At 44.5% G+C, this 18,912-nt stretch overlaps 1 protein-coding gene and 1 long non-coding RNA gene across 2 annotated transcripts in view; one reads left to right on the top strand and one right to left on the bottom strand.

Moving 5' to 3' along the window:
- LOC117203522 (uncharacterized) overlaps positions 1 to 18,912 on the top strand; it is a 41,747-nt gene that overhangs the window by 8,168 nt on the left and 14,667 nt on the right. The window contains exon 2 of the long non-coding RNA XR_004486301.2: positions 18,758 to 18,904. This is a non-coding gene — a long non-coding RNA (uncharacterized LOC117203522). The remainder of the gene's footprint in view (positions 1 to 18,757; positions 18,905 to 18,912) is intronic.
- LOC101281755 (etoposide-induced protein 2.4 homolog) lies at positions 14,142 to 16,075 on the bottom strand. Its single transcript, XM_033438303.2, is given in 2 exon segments — positions 14,142 to 15,361; positions 15,364 to 16,075. Coding segments are annotated over 2 exon segments (909 nt in total). The 5' UTR covers positions 15,920 to 16,075; the 3' UTR covers positions 14,142 to 15,008.

The raw sequence follows: 18,912 nt of genomic DNA, 5'->3' as shown, positions 1-18,912 counted from the left end.
AGGGAACCTCTGTCCTCAGGACAGGTCTTCCTCCCTCCTCTCACCTGCTGGTCAGAGGCCCAGGAACCCCCAACCTGGCTCCACCCCCAGGGCCTGGATTCAGAGGCCCAGGAACCCCCAACCTGGCTCCACCCCCAGGGCCTGGATTCTGGGACAGCTTAGGGGTAAGCAAGACCCTCATGCTCCTTTATCTGCTTAGGGATGAGAATGTCTTAAAAGCTGCAAGTGACTGATTACAAAGTACTGGGTGTTTCCAGCAGATATGGGTGGAAAGATGGGGTGTGAAGTTCCTGTGTCTGCAGGGTCTTCCCAGCATGAAGATCTGTGTGTTTCCCCTGGCCAGTCAGCATCCTCCCAGGAAGCCCAGATCCAGGATTACGAGGGCAGAGGCTCTCCCCTTGCTTATCTGTAACTTCCCACGCCCACAGCAAGGCTGTGGCTGGCTCCCTGGCTCCCACCATCTGCCATTTATCTGTGCATTGCTCCTTTCCAGGTTACATGTGCAGAGGTTTCAGAATTGTTAGCTACTACACCCTGGAAAGAACTTCATAAAATAAAGCCCACTGTTTATATACGGTCCATTTTGCCTTTAGTCTACAGGTTCCATTCATTTCCAAAGGTAACTTAGGTCAGCACCTTTTACCCCATCCCCTACAGTGAGTTGTTTCCATATATTTCTAATACATTTAGACTCTGTCACATTATGTATTCCATCCTGCAACACGCCTACATTCTAAATAACTAAATTTGAATAGATTATGATTGGCCCCTTGGGCTATGCACATCTGTGGGCTTAGACAAATGCATAGTGACAGGTATCCACCCTAGAGTATCACATGGACTACTTCAACCCCCCACCCCATGATCTGCTTATCATCTACGTGGCTTCGCCTTTCCCGGAATGTCATCGACGGGGTCATACTGTGTGCAGCCTCCGCAGACCGGAGTCTTTCACTTGGCAGTACATACTGAGGATTTATCCGTGTCTTTCCATAGGTTGGTGGTGCATTCCTTCTGCTGAGTAGGATTCCACTGCACGTGTATGGGAGGAAAAACAATTCTCCCTCTATTTTTCTAGGTTCTTGGTTGAGACCCCCCCCTGCCCCTGTAATAAAAGATTACCAGGAGAAAAACAAATTTAATGACATGTATACCTTCTGAATACAGGGGGGATACCACGGAAGACTGAGTCACTCCCTGAAATGATCCCCTTAAATACCGTCTTCAGCTAAAAACAGAAGAAAGATGTTGGGGAACGGGGGGAAGGCCAGTTATGGCAGATTATCATGCAAAGCACAGTAAAGAAGGGTATGATTGTTTGCACATTTAAGTCAGGACATCTCCCTTGATAAGTGTTACTTGAGATTTCATTATCCTTCTATTTCTGGTGCAAAGCGGGACATACCCTTATAAATGGAGATTTCTGTATTGTAAATGTCCTTCACAAAAGGGCAATCTCTACTCAGTTTTCTGAGATTCCTTTTTTCTTTTTTTTAAAACATCAGACTGAAATAATCCTCGTGCCAGAGGGAGATATTTTGGGGTGGCATATTCTGCTTGCCTTGACATGGATGCTTATGCATTCATCTTTTGAAGGATATCCTGATTTCTTCAAGTTTTTAGCCATTATGAATAGTGCTGCTGTGCCTAATTGCATCCTTGTTTGCATTTGGACATAGATTTTCAAAGCAGTTGCCTAAATACTGGAAGCACAATTGTTGGATCCCAAGGTAAGACTTATTTAGCTTTGGAAAAAACTGCCAGATTGTCTTACAAAGTGGCTGTACATGCATCCCACCAGCAATGAGGGAGAGTTCCTGTTGTTCCTCACCCTCTAGCAATTGGTATTGTCATATTTTTGGAGTTTAGCAGTGCTAATAGGTGTGCTGTGATATCTCATGATTTTAATTTGTAATTCCCTAATGGTATATGATGTTGTGCTTGTTTTTGTATGATTTTTACTATCTGTATATCTTTTTTGGCTGGGTGTCCAGATCAGATCCTCACCCATTTTTTTTTATGGGGTTGTTTTAGAGGTCTTTGTCTATTCTGAGTCCAGATCCTTTATCAGATACAAGTTTTGCAAATATTTTTCTCCCAGTTTGTGTCTTGTCTTTTGATTTTCTGAATAACGTCTTTGAGAGTAGAAATCTTTAATTTGATAAAGTCCATAATATTACTTTTTTCTTTTGTGGATTGGCTTTTTGTGTTGTGTGTTAAAACTCAAAGCTCATGATCGAGAGACTAAACCCAAGGTCATGTATTTCTGTGTTTATCTCTGTAATTTTGATAGTTTCACATTTTAAATGTCTGTTAATAAATTTGAGTGAGTTTGGCGTAAGTTTTAAAGTTTGTGTCTAGTCATTTCATTTCATACAGTTTCCAGTTGTTTCTTAACTATTTTGGAGAAGTCATGGGGTACTTGACTGTATTTCAGTTTGCATTTCCACAGTTTAGTGGATGCAGCGGAAGTGCCTGCAGGGAGCGGGGCCTCCACTGAACTGGGAGGTGGCTTGGTCTGCACGTTCCCATTGGCTGGCAGGGAACGTGAGCCCGCCTCCCTGGCCCTCCGTGGGAAGGCCCGTTCTGCCTGCGGACTTGGCGCCATGCGCAAATGATGGGAGCCCTGCCACCTCAGGACCCGCTGGGGCTTTGGCTTCTGGGACACGCGGGGCCGAGTCCACGCTGATGGCCGGGCTTCGGGACAGCCCAGGGTCGAGTCCACACTAACAGAAGCCGGGTCTCCTCAGGACCCGCTGGGGCTTCAGCTTTGGGACACTGTGGGGTCCAGTTCATGCAGACAGGAGCCTGGTCTCCTCAGGACCCGCCGGGAGGTGATGCCGCTGAGGGAGAAGGTGAGGAAAAGTGGGCAGAAGGTTCCTGTGCGTGGCTGACTGCTGCGGGTGTCTGTCTTCAGAGGACCCAGGAGAGGAAGGGCTTGATGTGGGAAACTGGGTTTTTGGCCCCTTTTGTGTGTGGTGTAGACAGAGCGCAGTGTTGTCCTTTGGCGTGTGGCGTCTGGTTTTCCCAGCACCGTTTATTGAGGGGACTGTCCTTTCCCTGGTGTATGTTCTTGGCTCCTTACTTGTGAATTAACTGACCACATACCTGTAGGTTGATTCCTGGGCTCTCTGCTCTGTTCCTCTGGTCCGTGTGCCTGTTTTTGTGCCAGTTCCACACTTCTTTGGGACTGTAGCTTCGTAATGAAGTGTGAAGTCAGGGAGCGAGATGCCTCCAGCCCGTTCTCCTTCCTCAGGGTCGCTTTGGCTCTTCTGGGTCCTTTGTGGCTCCACACACGTCTTAAGATTGTTGGTTCTGTTTCTATGGAAAATGTCATTGGACTTTTGGTAGGGATTGCGTTGAATGTGTACATTAATTTGGCTAGAATGCATTTTTTTTTTACTTAAAAAAAAATTTTGGGCCACACCATGTGGCATGCAGGATGTGGGATCTTAGTTCCCCAACCAGGGATGGAACCTGCGCCCCCTGCAGTGGGAGCACAGAGTCCCAACCCCTGGATGGCTAGGGAAGTCCCACTTTAGAATGCATATTTTCACAATATTCTTTTTACCCATGAACACGGGGTATATTTCCATTTATTTTTGTCTGTTCAGTTTTCTTTATCAGTGTCTTCCAGTTTTCAGTGTGCAGGTCCTTCACGTCCTTGATTAAATTTACTCCTAGTTATCTTTTTGGATGCAATTGTAAGTGGGATTAAAAAAAATATTTCTCTTTCTGATGGTTCATTATCAGTGTATAGAATCACAAATGATTTTTGTGCATTGTTTTTTATTTTTTGTATCTTGCAGCTTTACTGAATTCATTTGTTAGTTGTAACAGTTTTTTGGTGGTTGGATGTGGAAAACTAGAATTCAGAAATCCCACTGTTTCAACTACATCCAGGTCATCCACAGGACCCAAGACATCGTGGCTCCCAATATAATCTTCCCATGGTGCCTCTTGTAGTATGTGGACTCCTACAAGGGTGATTAGCATCCCCACTGTGGGTGAACTGGACCTGGGTAGGGCTTGGCCTCTATAACAGAGTTTGATGTCTGTATTTCTGGCATGGTATGACATGGTTGGTTTGATAAGTACTTTATTTTCTAGTAAATTTTAAGTGTATAAAAAACTTTAAATAGCAGTATAAAGTTTTCCACATTCACAGAATACTCCAGTTTGTTTTACCCTGTGAGAGTGTGAGGGCCACTCTCCCAGGGAACCAGCACATAACCCCAAAATGAGGAATAATTATGATTTCCACATTATAATCCTATCCACAGACCTGCTTCAACTTTCACCAGCTGCCCCAGCGTTGTGGAAATGTATTTTGCTATTCGAATCCAGTTTTCTCTTCTTGGAACCATCACTGGGGCTTTTCCTCACTTTAAAAACCTTGCTGGATTGAAAGTGTACAAGATGAGCATGATCTGGGTGGGTTTCTGTATGGCTTCTTTCACTTGGGATGTTTTCTCTGTTTATCCGCATTGTAACATTGATCACTATTTCATTCATTTTTTCCATTGGGATTAAAAACACGTAACATTTACCATTTAAAGCATTTTTTAAATAAAATTTATTTTATTTTTAATTTTTTGGCTGTGTTGGGTCTTCATTGCTGTGCGCGGGCTCTCTACTTGCGGCGAGCGGGGGCTACTACTCTTTTTTTTTTTTTTTTTTTTTGGTGGTACGCGGGCCTCTCACTGTTGTGGCCTCTCCCGTTGCGGAGCACAGCCTCCGGACGCGCAGGCTCAGCGGCCATGGCTCACGGGCCCAGCCTCTCCGCGGCATGTGGGATCTTCCCGGACCGGGGCACGAACCCGTGTCCCCTGCATCGGCAGGCGGACTCTCAACCACTGAGCCACCAGGGAAGCCCCATTTAAACCATTTTTAAGTATACAGTTCTATGGCATTAACTACATTCACATTGTTGTAAAAATATCCTCACCATCCATCTCCAGAGCTTTTTTATTTTCCCCATGTGAAACCGTAGCCATTAAACACTAACTCCCCTCAACCCCTGGCAACCTTATTCTTTGTCTTTGGATTTGACTTATCTGCATACCTCATACTAGTGGAATCATAGAACGTTTGTCCTTTTGTGTCTGGCTGGTTTCACTTAGCATAATGACTTCAGGGTTCATCTGCATTGCAACCTGTGTGAGAATTACCTTAGTTTTAAAAGTTGAATCATACTCCATTGCGTATATACTACACTGCACTTATCCATTCATCTGTTGAAGGATGTGTTGTGTTGCTTCCACCTTTTGGCTATTGTGAATAATGTTGCTATGAATATGGGGTACAAATGTCTGTTCCAGTCCTTGCTTTCTAATATTTTGGGTGTACACCCTGGAGTGGAATCAAGGGATCATACGTTAATTCCATGTTTACGTTTTTGGGGAGCTACTATACTGTTTTCCGCAGCAGCTGTATGATTTTATTTTATTCCTTTATATGACAGAATAATGCAGCTTATTGATCTTCCTTATTTTGCTTATCCATTTACCTGCTGATGGACGTTTAATCTTTTCTACCTTGGGCTATTGTGAATAGTGCTGCTATGAATAGTTGGTGTACAAGTTTTTGTCTGAACACCTGTTTTCCATTGTTTGGGTATATATGTAGGAGTAGAGTTGTTGAACCACATGGTAATTATATTCTACATTTTTGAATAAATGCTAAAGTTTTGTACACATAGACTGCACCATTGTACATCTCCACACATGACTTTTAAGGGTTCCAATTTCTTTACATTGTTGCCAACATTTGTTACTTTTATTTATTTATTTTAAAATTTATTTTAATTATTTTTATTATTTTGTTATTTTCATTCTAGCGTGTGTGAAGGGGCATCACACTGTGGCTTTAATTTGCATTTTCATCATGACTACTGATGTTTGACATCTTTTTTTTTTTTTTTTTTGCGGTACGCGGGCCTCTCACTGTTGTGGCCTCTCCCATTGCGGAGCACAGGCTCTGGACGTGCAGGCTCAGCGGCCATGGCTCACGGGCCCAGCCGCTCCATTGCATTTGGGATCTTCCCGGACCGGGGCACGAACCCGTGTCCCCTGCATCGGCAGGCGGACTCTCAACCACTGCGCCACTGATGTTTGATATCTTTTCATGTGCTTGTTGACCATTTGTATGTCTTGCCTGGAGGACAGTCCATGCAAGTCATTTGTCCGTTTCAAAAATGGTATTGTTTGTCTTTTTGTTGATGAGTTGTAAAAGTCCTGGGTATATTCTAGATAAAGAGTCTTATCAGATATATAATGTGCCAGTATTTTTTTCAATTCTGTGGGCTATCTTTTTACTTTCTGGATAGCCTCTTTTAATGCACAAAGGTTTGTAATTTTGAGGAAATCCAATTTATCTATTTTTTTCTTTCATTTCTTATGCTTTACTGTCAAATCTAAGAAACCATTGCTAAATTCATGGTCAGGAAGATTTAATTCCTTGGTTTATTTCAGAGTTCATAGATCCTTTCTCGGTACCCACTAGGCCAGGCTTTAGGCCTGGGGTTGAGTCAGTGTGAGGGTTCAGGGGTCACGGTTTAGGGTTATGGGTCATTGTTGGAGAGTCATTGTAGAGGGTTGTGGTTAAAGGTCATGGTCAGGGATTAGAGTTTGGGGGTCAGGGGCGAGGGTCTAGCGGTCTGAGGCTAGGGTTGTTTAGGGGGTTACGGTTAGAGGTTAGGGTTCTTAGGGTAAAGGTTAGAGTTAGGTTTAAGCACAATTGGCCCTCATTGCCCTCCCCTCTTCTTCTCTCTGAAGCCTCCAGAATGGATAGGACTTGCCCTGGGTCAAACAGGAGTCAGGGAGCTGAGGTCAATAACTGTTTTTCTGGCCTTCCTACCCACAGTCCTGGGCTCTGAGAGAAGAATGAAATGTCTGTTCGTGTCTCGGACTGTTTCTTATCCAGCTCAACCTCTGTCAAGGATTGGGGAGGGTGTCAGAAGTCATGCATGGTTTCCTTCTGACCTCCCACCTGGGAAGGGTGATGCTGGCCCTACTCTGCCTGGGCAGCCCCAGGTTCCAGCACAGCCCAGACAGGAGGGCACTCAGTGGACACGTGTGGATATTTACAGAACTGGGTGCAGTGACCTGCCGGCCCCCGGATGCTGCCTTCTTGAGGGCTGGTGGGGCCCTCCTGGCACTGGAGGCATCCTTTGACCCATCTGAGTGGGCATGAATAGATGATCAAGTCTCAGGCAGGACAGCCCTCGACCTCTGACTATCCAGGCAGGCATCTGTGGTCCTCTGGCTCAGTCCAGCCTGGGCATTGTCAGGCCATCATGTACAGATACGGAGCTGACCATGCTGCCGGGCAATTCAAGAGCTACCTGGGCAGTGTAGACATTCCTTTGAGAAGTTTCAACTACCAACATCCATGTGGTTGAGAAAAAGGCCTCCCCCTCACAGCCTTGTAGCTTGCCAAGAGAGGTGACAATCCTCTAAACATTGTTGTGTCCCTGACACAACCATACAGCAGACCATGGCCCTGCAATCCTTTGTCCTTTCAGTGTTTAGAAACTTTTGACATTCATATTCATTAAGAATCAAAGATATGGGAGCAACTGGACATCCCAGTGTGAGGTTTACACTGCCACTGCCATTGTCTTGGAGAGCCATATGCATCCATGTGGCCTCTAGAAAGCCTGCCAACTATGGGTCCCATGGCATGGAATAATTCTCGAGCCTCCCGTTACTTCATTGCACAAGAGTTTCCTTACCACCCTAGCATTTGGTTTCTTCCCTTAGTAAAGGAGACAGAAGAAACTGGAAAAGGAGCAGTATTGTTTTTCAGGGATGGGCAATTAATATGGCCAGGGAGATGGCATAGCTCAAGGGCTCCCACCTCTCAGGGGCAGGAATGAGGTGTGTGTGTCTTCTGACGGCACATGGGCTGTTCTGGGCCAGCCTCTGAGATGTGAGGACCTGGTGCCCAAGGCAGGAGACTTGAGTTTACCATCAAGAATAATCCTACCTTTTCAGCAAGTGAAAGAACTTCCTGCAGTCTTGGGAGGACAGTAAAAGCACTGGATAAGTAGCTGCAGCCCCTGACCCTAAGTGAACCCCTTTCTTCCTTTTGTGTCAGATTCTGTGCTGTACAGTGAGCTGTCATTGACATAGAATCTGTTGCTTTCTCCCGGCCAGCATCTGTTGTCATGCCCAAGTGCCTCAGTTTTCCTTTGAGAATTACATCTCACCTGCTTCCAGTCCAAACAGTTCCAGAAGGATGACCCCATGTTCCACCCAGCTCGAAGATGGGTTTACAGCCCACATCTAGCCAGTCCCATTTTCCATCTTCTGGTGATGGGTGAAGTATGAGACTGTAACCCAAGCCAGACCAAAAGCATTTAAAACCATGACTTTCTTGGAATCCAGGAAAAGGAGAAACTCTTTCTTGGAAAATGGATGGTGAGTGGTTGTCAGCCTAGAATAGCTGTTGGCCCAAGTGCAGTGAGAGAGCCTGTGCCTGTGAATGGGGTCCCCCAAAGGCACTGAGCGGGACAAAGGTTTGGAGAGAAGCAAGGTCACACTGAGACAGTGTGAGCCCCTGGACCTGCCAGGTCCAAACCCATTCTTCAACTTGCCACTTGCAAGTATTAATGTATTTATACCCTTACAATAAATACTAATTTATTTTACTTCAGTAAGTGTGTCCAGTTGCTGGGAATAAAAAAAAGTCCTAGTTGACACATCCAAATCAATAATCCCTGATCCATCCTCAGGTGTCCTAACTGGGTAGGCATGGCTGGGGGAGGTGAAGACACTGGGTGGGGTCATATACTAGGGGAGCTGCCAAACAGCTCTGTCCCTGTTCCTTCCCTGTCCCGGGAGAGGGAAAGCCTGGAACAGTGATAGGATAACCAGTAGGGGAAGAGGTTCCTCAGTGATTAATTGGTCTTTTTGTGTTTTCCTTAATTTAGGGTTCATTTTGGTAATGTGTTTTTACAAAGAAATCACCCGTTTCCTCTAGATTTCCTGTTACAGTAGTTTTCTCTTATTTGACTTTTAATTTTTCCTGTCTAATTTTCTACAGAATCATCACAAATAATGAAGAAATACTGATACTTTATTATTAACTGAAGTCCCTATTCACGTTCCCTTTGTTATACCTTTCCTTGTTCCAGGGTTGCATAGGACATGGGGTCATCATCTGTTTAGTCTCCTCTTGGCTCTGACAGTTGCTCAGACTCTCCTTGTTTCCATGACCTTGACAGAATGGAGGAGGGCTGCTCAGGTATTGTATAGACTGCCGGGCGCTGGGATTTGCCTGGTGGTTTTGTCGTGGTTAGACTTGGCTTTGAAAAAGCAGACCACAGAGGTGAAGTGCTTCCTCTTCACTATATATCAAGAGGACGGGCTCTTAAGGGAACTTCTCCCTTATATTCTTAATTTTGATCACCCAGCTGAAGTAACGTTTGTCAGGTTTTCCCACAGTGAGGTTAATTTTTTCCCATGTCCATCCTGTGTGTCTTATGTAGGAGGAGGTCATAAATGCAGAAGCCACACTTGAGGAGAGAGGGGTTAGCTTCACATCCTTGATGGACAGCTGAGTGGCTATATACATTGTTTAGAAGCTTTCTGCATAGGAGATTTCTATTTAACACCATTCACCAAAAACTATGTAATTTATTTTTACCAGTTGGGACACGTGAATATTTATTGTAAACTTTTGGTTATAATCCAGCACTACATTATTAGACTGCTTAGTTAATTCTTGCTTTTGCTGTTGAGAGCTTTTTCCATTTGCTCCTGTTTTCATTTTACATAATTTTTCTTTTGTGGGTTTTTAAAAATTTTTGGTACTTCTTTACTTTCTGATATTTTAAGATTATCCTGCTTCATATATTTACTGTCTCAGTCCTAGCATCAGCCCTTTCTTCAAAGAGCCCTTGTTCCTTTTATTAGAGAATGGTATTAAAAACTTACATGTGGGAGCTAAATATGCTCGGCTGACAGTGCATGGAAATATGTGCATGTATCCCAGCCTGTGCATATACACATAATTATAAAGGTTTCCATGTGGAACTATGTGTAGGCTAAAGATAGTTTATACTGATATCTCCAACCTGATCTGTTATGACATGAATATTGTAACCTTCTCTCTTTGTCTGTGACTTCCCACTCCAGTGGTCAGAAACCTGGCTTCCTCCATTTGTCCTTTATTACATTCACTGCTTGTTCCATTCGATTACTGATATCGTAGTTTCAGTACTGTTAGCTGCTACCCCTCCTGGGAAAGAACATAGAGTCCACTGTGTATGTATGGCACATTTTGCCTTTGACCTACAGAGTCTGCTCATTTCCAAAGTTAACTTAGGTCAGCCCATTTTGTCCCACCACCAACAGTGAGTTTTTTCATACATTTGTAAATCAGTTAGATTCTTTGTTACATTCTGTATGCCAGTCTTTGACACTCCCATATCCTAAGTAGCTAAATTTGAATAGATTGTAAATTACTTGTTGGGTTGTAAAAATCTGTGGGTGTAGACAAACACATAGTGACAGCTATTCACCACTAAAGTATTATATGGACTGTTTCAACAACATATTCCATAAACTGTTTACCGTGTCAGTTTTGCCTTTTCTAGAATGTCATGTAAATGAGGTCATACAGTGCGTAGCACTTCAGACTGGATTCTCTCACTTAGCAATGTAAGTGTTAGATGCATCTATTTTTTTTTTTTTTTTTGCCCGGGTTGATGGTCCATTCCTTTATATTGCTGAATGCTATTGCATTGCATGTATATGAGAGAAAAAATAATTTTCCCTCTACTCTTCTGTGTTCTTCATTGAGATCTCCCTTGTAATGAAAAGGAGATGAACTGGAGAAAACAATCAGAAATTTAATATATACCATGCATACCTCCTGTATACTTGAAAGATACCCAGGAAAACTGAGTCACTCCCTGAAATGGCCCAAGCCATTACCTTAAATGCTTCTGCTGAGAACAAAATAAGATGTTAGGGAATGGAGGCAGCCACTTAAGGGAGGTTATTAGGCAAAGCACAGTAAACAAGGGTATGGTTGTTACACAGATTTATATCCAGGCCTGTTTCATTGACACGCTTTTTTTTTTCCAAACATTTATTTACTTAGCTGCGCTGGGTCTTAGTTGAGGCCTGTGGAATCTTTAGTTGCGGCATGCGGGCTCTTATTTGCAGCATGCGGGATCTAGTTCCCTGACCAGGGATTGAACCCTGGTCCCCTGCATTGGGAGCATGGAGTCTGAACCACTGGACCAGCAGGGAAGTCCCAACAAGCTTTTCTTGATATTTAGTCATCATTCAATTCCTGGTCCAGAGAGGGACATACCCTTACAAATGGAGATATCCTTAATAATTGTAAATTTACCTCATAAAAGGGCATTTTCTACTTGGTTTTGAAAGATTCTCCTGGGTCTCTTTCTTTTCTTTTCTTTTTTTTTTTTTTTTATGTGGTATGCGGGCCTCTCACTGCTGTGGCCCCTCCAGTCGCAGAGCACAGGCTCTGGACGCGCAGGCTCAGTGGCCATGGCCCACGGGCCCAGCCGCTCCGCGGCATGTGGGATCTTCCCAGACGGGGGCACGAACCCATGTCCCCTGCATCGGCAGGCGGACTCTCAACCACTGCGCCACCAGGGAAGCCCCCGTTTCTTAAATTAATCCGTCCAAAATAATCCTTTTGTCAAATGGGCATATTTGGGGGTGGTGTATTCTGCTCCCCTTGACATGTATGTGCCCTAATTTGCTTATGAATTCATCTACAGAAGGACATCCTGATATCTTTAAGTTTTTAGCCATTATAATAGAGCTGCTGTGCATTACTTGATGCTAGTTTTGGTTTGAACACAGTTTTTCAAAGCAGTTGTCTAAATACAAGAGGCACACTTCTTGGATCCTAAGGTGAGAATGTTTAGATTTGGAAAAAACTGCCAAACTGTCTTCTGAAGCTGGTTGTACGTGCATCCACCAGCATCTTGAGTATATTCTTGTATGCTTATTTACTGCCTGTTTATCTTCTCGGGCCAGGTGTGTGTTTCAATCTTTACCAAATTTTAATGGTGGTGTTGGCATAATTTGAGTACAGATCCTTTATCAGATACGTGTTTTGGAAATAGTTTCTTGCAGTTTGTGGTTTGTCTTTTGGTTTTCTGAGTAAGGTCACCAGACCCAAGGTCATGTAGATTTTCTTTTTTTTCTAGGATTTTTATAGTTTGGTAATTTAAATTTGTCTATGGGCAATTTTGAGTGAATTTTGGTTTAAGTTGCGAAGTTTGTGTCTACATTCATTTCATTACATATGGTTTCTGATTAATTGTTCCTTAACCCTCTTTTGAGAAGATACAGAGAGATACTTGGCTCCATTTCAGTTTGGATTTCCAAACTTAGTATATACAGCAGAGCTGCCTCCCAGATGAGGCCTCTGGGTTTGTGAGTGCGGCACTCCCGGCGCTTCTCTGACGTCCCACAGGGGGCGCCGAACCCACCTGTCTGACCCTGGGGGCACAGGTGCACCCTGCCCACAGACTTTGCTCTGTGACAAGCAGACAGGAGCTTTGTCTCCTGTCAGGGCTTAGGTTTCTGGACCATGAGGCATTGTCCACCCTGACAGGAGCTGGGTTTTCTCAGGAACCACTGGTGAGGAGACTCCACAAGAGGAAAAAATGAGCAAGTGTGGAAAATCTTCCTGTGCAGCTGACTGCAGGGTGGGTGGGGTGCATCTTCAGGGCACTCAGGAGAGAAAGGGTTTAGTGTGGAATATTGTGCACTTTAGTTAGTTTTATGTGCAGTGGGTGACCAGTGTCGTTCTTTGGAGTCTGGTGTCTAGTTTTCCTGGCACTGTTTGTTGATGGCTTTGGGTAGAACATTTTTTGTGTGTGTGGTACGCGGGCCTCTCACTGTTGTGGCCTCTCCCGTTGCGGAGCACAGGCTCCGGACGCGCAGGCTCGGCGGCCATGGCTCACGGGCCCAGCCGCTCCGCGGCACGTGGGATCCTCCCGGACCGGGGCACGAACCCGCGTCCCCTGCATCGGCAGGCGGACCCTCAACCACTGCGCCACCAGGGAAGCCCCAAACATTTTAATAATAGTCATTTTTCTGATGCATGAGCATGTGTCTTCAGTTTCTTTATCAGTGCTTTATAGTTTTCTGAGTATAGGTCTTTCATGCCCTTGGTTAAATTTATTGCTAAATAGTTTGCTCTTTCTGATGGAGTTGTAAATGGGGTCGTCTTCTTGATTTTTCTGGCTGGTGGCTCATTATTAGTGTGCAGAAATAAAACTGATTTGTGTATATTGATTCCGTATTTTGCAACTTTACTGAATTTATTTTTTAACATATTTTTTGAAGTAATGTGAAAAATTGTAATACTAAAATCTCACTGTTTCTACTGCACCCCAGGTAATCCACAGGACCCACGACATGGTAGCTAACTAACATACTCTTCCCACGGTGCCTGTTAATACCATGTGGACTCCTACAAGGGAAGTATCACAACTTTAGTTGAACGTGGTCTGGGTAAGTCTTGGCCTCTATAACTAAGTTTGATGTCTGTCTTACCTGATTTTCTGGCATGGTACTGACATGGTTGTTTACAAAAGTTATTTACTTTCCAGTAACTTAAAATGTACAGAAAAGTTTCAATAATGGCAAAAAGTACTCACATTTGCCACTTCACACAAAATGCTCAGTGTGTTTTACCCAAGGAACCAGCACATAATCCCTAAATGAGGAAATCCTGATGTCCACATTATAATTTAATACACAGGCCCACTTCAGCTTTCATCTGCTCTCCCAACTGTATGAAAATGTCTTTTTCCATCCTGATCCAGTTTTCTTTTTCTGGAACCATTACTGAGTTTTCCCCTCATTTGGACAACCTTGATGGATTTGAAGCAGACAAGATGAGTATGGGATCTGGGTGGGCTTTTCTTTCTTTCTTTTCTTTTTCCCCTTGTGATACGCACAGGCTCCGGACGTGCAGGCTCAGCGGCCATGGCTCACGGGCCCAGCTGCTCCGCGGCATGTGGGATCCTCCCGGACTGGGGCACGAACCCGTGTCCCCTGCATCGGCAGGCGGACTCTCAACCACTGCGCCACCAGGGAAGCCCTGGGTGGCCTTTTCTGTATGGCTTTTTTCACTAAAGATTTTTTTTTTTCACAGGTTTAATGGGTTTAATAAGTTTACCCCTTCAGTTCCTATTTGCAGCACCCAATATTCCTTTGAAATACCAGACAGACCCAGCAGTGGCCAACAATAAAGTTCAGACCTCCAGAGTTTAAAAGTTCAGGTTCTCTGAGCATTCTGTGTTGCAGTGGCACTTGTCCAAAATTGGTACCTCCCTATAGCTGGGGGAGCTTTAAATGTACCAGTGAAAAAAGCTTTTTCCCCTTCAAGGGGAAGAAAGAAAACCACTCCTCAAAACCCAGCAGATCTGGCTGTGAGGTCTTTCCTCCTGTCCCATCTCTTCAGGCTTGTTTTTTTTTTGCAGTGGAGCAAGAGACCAAATCTAGCCTGAGTTATAAGAAACAAGACAGTGATGGCTATAACGGGAGTGACCAGGAGCAGCAGAGTCTCCTTTACTTCCCACGTCCAATATATGTGCTTCACAGAAAAACCAAAACAACAGGTCCACAAAATACAACAACTAGAATTACAAAAATCCATTCATCCAAGGGTGGTGGAAGGCAGGAAGGGGAGGTGGGAAGATAAATGGCACAGGGAGAAAAAGTATTCAAATCAGTCCAGGCACGGGGGCTGGCAAATGCTAGAAAAGAGCTGCAGAAAATCCTGTGGTCCTTTCAGACTCACCGGTGTTTAAAATCCATACTGGTGTCAGGACGATTCTGCCTTACGTGCACCAGACAAAAATCCCGATTCCTCAGAGAGAAGGTAATATGCACAGGGCCCTTGGCAGAGTGGGTCCTGCCTTCCCTGGTCGGGGAGGTGAACAAGAAAAAGAGCTGACGCGGCATCCTTCCAATCCCACCCATCCCCTCTGGGTGGCAGGCGACTCAGTGGCCCTCAGCAGCCTTCAGTTTGGCAGGAGATGGGTGTGGTGAGGGGAACTTCTCTGCAGAAGTTGAACTACTCAGGGCAGACTGCAGGTAGACCGTCTTGTGGAAGAGTCTGTTGCTTAAGAAAACCACCAAGGAGAAGAGGCGCAATTGGAAAAGGTATGCTTTGCCAGGGGTCTTTGCTTCATTGGCGCTGATAATGAATAAAGGAAAGAGGATAGAGAATAGGCAGCCACTGACAATGTAGGAGGACTGCATTGCTGTGAGGAAAGCCAAGGGCAGACCAAATCCAAAGTAGTAAGGCCAATTCCTTTCTATGTTTGACAATCGCTGGTGCATTTCAATTCCTGGAGGAGGAAAAGAGCCTGCAGCAAAAGGTTGAAGAGCATGTCAGCAATTATTTTGCTGACACTAGGGAATGGGTGAGGCTTCCTCCCTGATACCTCGAAGGCCAGGTCAGCTATATCCTGAAACCAAATTGCATTCACAACTTTGCTAAGCACAAACAGGGGGAGCACCCAAAGAGCACTGAAAATTGACGTGAGGAAAAACTCGAGCCACGACCAAACATCCCCATGTAGTGACGGATCACCAATAATTTGGGCTGTTACTGACTGAAGCACGGGAATAAACACTCGATAAAACAAAAGGAGACTGAACCAGAATACTCCACCATTCCAAGCGCAGCACTGAAAAATTCTGCTAACAATACGTGGTTCACTCTCTTGCTTCCTCTCTATACTCTGGGCTCTCCTCTGAGCCAGGACACTGCTTGCCCTTCTTCGACGCTGCTCCTCTCTCTTTTGCTGAATTCGAGCATCTAGCTTTGAGATGGTACAAATTCCCCAGATGGAGTCTTTGATTCCTCTGGCAAGGTCCTGCAGAAAGGTTTTGACACTGTCAGCCATCTCTTCACTGCCCAAACTATCAACTACACAAAGGAGAGAGAAGTGTCCCCAGATGTCTCATCATGAAGCACCCGGCAGCTTTGCCCCCGCGGCTCCGGCTCCGGCCCGGCCCCTGGCCCACCGCTGGCCCGCTCGGCTCCTCCACGCCCCTCCGCGCCCGGCCACCCACTCCCGCCAGGGCGCTCCCAGGGCCGGGGCCGCTGCGCCCACACTGGGCGTGCCCGGGCCGCTAAAGATGTTTTTAATGTTCGTTTTTGTAACAAATATCAGCACTACACTTTTTTTTCATTGTCATTACAAATACAAAACATGACTTTAGCGTTTAATTCATTTTACGTATCCAGTTTTGTGGTATTAACTACCTTCATGTAGTTGCACAAACAAGTTAACTAACACGTGTACATCCTGTGTGCATGGGAGATACCCAGGGAATTGAGTAACACCTTGGAATGGCCCAAGACATCACCTTAAATACCGTCTTCATCTAAAACGAAAACAAAGGAAGGGTAGAGTTGTTTCTGTCTACATTCATTTGATTGCATATGGTTTCCAATAGATTGTTGTATAACTAGTTTTAGAGAAGTCATGGGATAGTTGGCGTCATTTCAGTTTGAATTTCCAAATTTAGTGGATTCTGCAGGCTTGATACAAGGTTTACAAACTTGATACTGAATCAGGACATCCCATGGCGTAACTGGTATTAATGGTTTGTTCAACAATTAAAGTTCTGTGTGATATGAGTTCAGCCTGGAGTAATCCAGGTTAGTTTCTATCTGTTATACATTTGTCCCAGGATGAAAGGACAAGGGAAATAAGGTCTACTTTATAAAAGTGACTTCAAATTAATTGATGGTATAATCTCAGCCTAATTTTTAAAAAATTTATTTTATTGAAGAATAGTTGACCTACAAAGTCATGTTAATTTCTGCTGTACAACAAAGTGATTCAGACATACACACACACACACACACACACACACACACACACACACACACACATACATATATACATACTGTTTTTCATATTCTTTTCCATTATGGTTTATTACAGGGTACTGAATATAGTTCCCTGTGCTGTACAGTAAGACCTTGTTGTTTATCCACCCTATATATAATAGTTTGCTTCTACTAATCCCAAACTCCCAATCCATCCCTCCCCCCTGTCTTCCCCTTGGCAACCACAAGTCTGTTTTCTTAAATCTGTGAGTCTGTTTTTGTTTTGTATATAGGTTCATTTGGGTCTCATTTTAGATTCCACATATAAGTGATATCATATGGTATTTGTCGTTCTCTCTATGACTTACTTCACTTAGTGTGATAATCTCTAGGTCCATCCATGTAGCTGCAAATGGCATTATTTCATTCTGTTTTATGGCTGAGTAATATTCCATTGTACATATGTACCACATCTTCTATAGCCATTCATCTTTTGAGGGACATTCAGCTTGCTTCCATGTCTTGGCTATTGTGAATAGTGCTGCTGTGAACGCTAGGGTGCACGTATCTCTTTGAATTATAGTTTTGTCTGGATATATGCCCAGGAGTGGGATTGCTGGTTCATATGGTAATTCTATTTTTAGTGTTTTGAGGAACCTCCATACTGTTTTCCATAGTGGCTGCATCAGTTTACATCCCCACCAACAGTGTAGGAGGGTTTCCTTTTCTCCACACCCCTTCCAGCATTTATTTGTAGACATTTTAATGATGGCCATTCTGACCACTATGAGGTGATAACTCACTGTAGTTTTGATTTGCATTCTCTAATAATTAGCGATGTGGAGCATCTTTTCACATGCCTATTGGCCATCTGTATGTCTTCTTTGGAAAAATGTCTATTTAGACCTTCTGCCCACTTTTTGATTTTTTTTTGAGTTGTATCAGCTATTTGTATACTTTAGAAATTACGCCCTTTTCGGTCACATCATTTGCAGGTATTTTCTCCCAAACAGTTAGCACAGGTGCTAGAACAACTGGATACCCACATGCAGAAGAATAAAGTTGGACCCTTACCTCCCCCCACCCCGTATACAAAATCAACACAAAATGAACCAAAGGCCTAGATGTAAGAACCAAAATTATAAAACTCATAGAAGAAAACATGAGAGTACATCTTCATGACCTTGGATTTGGTCATGATTTCTCAGATCTACCAAAAGCACAAGCAACAAAAGACAAAATAGATGAATTGGACTTCCTCAAAATGAAACAGTTGTGTATAAAAGGAGCAAGGAATAGATAATCCACCATCCAAAATGGCCCAAGATGTTTGCAAACCATGCATCTGTTAAAGGACTGTAGCCCACCAGCCAAGGTCCCGGTGGTTCAGGGGAGTGTCTGTGCGGCCCCTCCCGTCCTCGGTGATCAGGGGATATCAGGCCCCACAGCACCTGAGGGGTGGACACGGGTCATCCTCAGCACCCTCAGGGAGTGAGCGCTGGATGGTTTTGAGCCCAGATGCACTCCCATTACTGCCCTCAAAGGCTGAAGGCTTCAGCATGCCTCCAGAAGGACGCAGAGTATTTGCAAGTCTTTGAGAACCAAGAGGACAGTCTTCACTTTTCTGAAAGGGCATCTTATTATTTCACAGCGTGACCATTTTCCATCTGGCTCTCAGGGGTGCCCTCCCACCTTCTTGATTTCTCTGAGAGTGGCCATGGGGGTTTGGCTGTCCCCAGTCCCCACACCAGGTGACAAGGCCAGTGGGGCTAGACCCTGGTGGTCCTTAGATTCGCTGGAGACTAGCCCAGACTCTCAGCCTGCGATTGAACATGGATGCCCCTGCTTCTCCCCGTCACCGATTCTCATCTCCTCCTCTGTCTCTTTTCCTCTTGCTTTTCAGTCTCAGATTTACCTGATGGCCACCACTCACAGTTCCCGCAGAGCCCAGAGATTTCTCCTGGAAGGGAAAGGTTCTGGAAAATCAGAGGGATAAATAAAGGATGCAGCTGATTCCCGCCTTGTGCTGACGCCCGAGAGAGTGAGGAGAGTGAGTGT

This window comes from Orcinus orca, chromosome 19 (assembly GCF_937001465.1).
Source record: "Orcinus orca chromosome 19, mOrcOrc1.1, whole genome shotgun sequence".
Taxonomy (NCBI): Eukaryota; Metazoa; Chordata; class Mammalia; order Artiodactyla; family Delphinidae; genus Orcinus; species Orcinus orca.
Note: the sequence above shows the minus strand (reverse complement) of the source record. Positions and strands in the feature narration are given on the sequence as shown.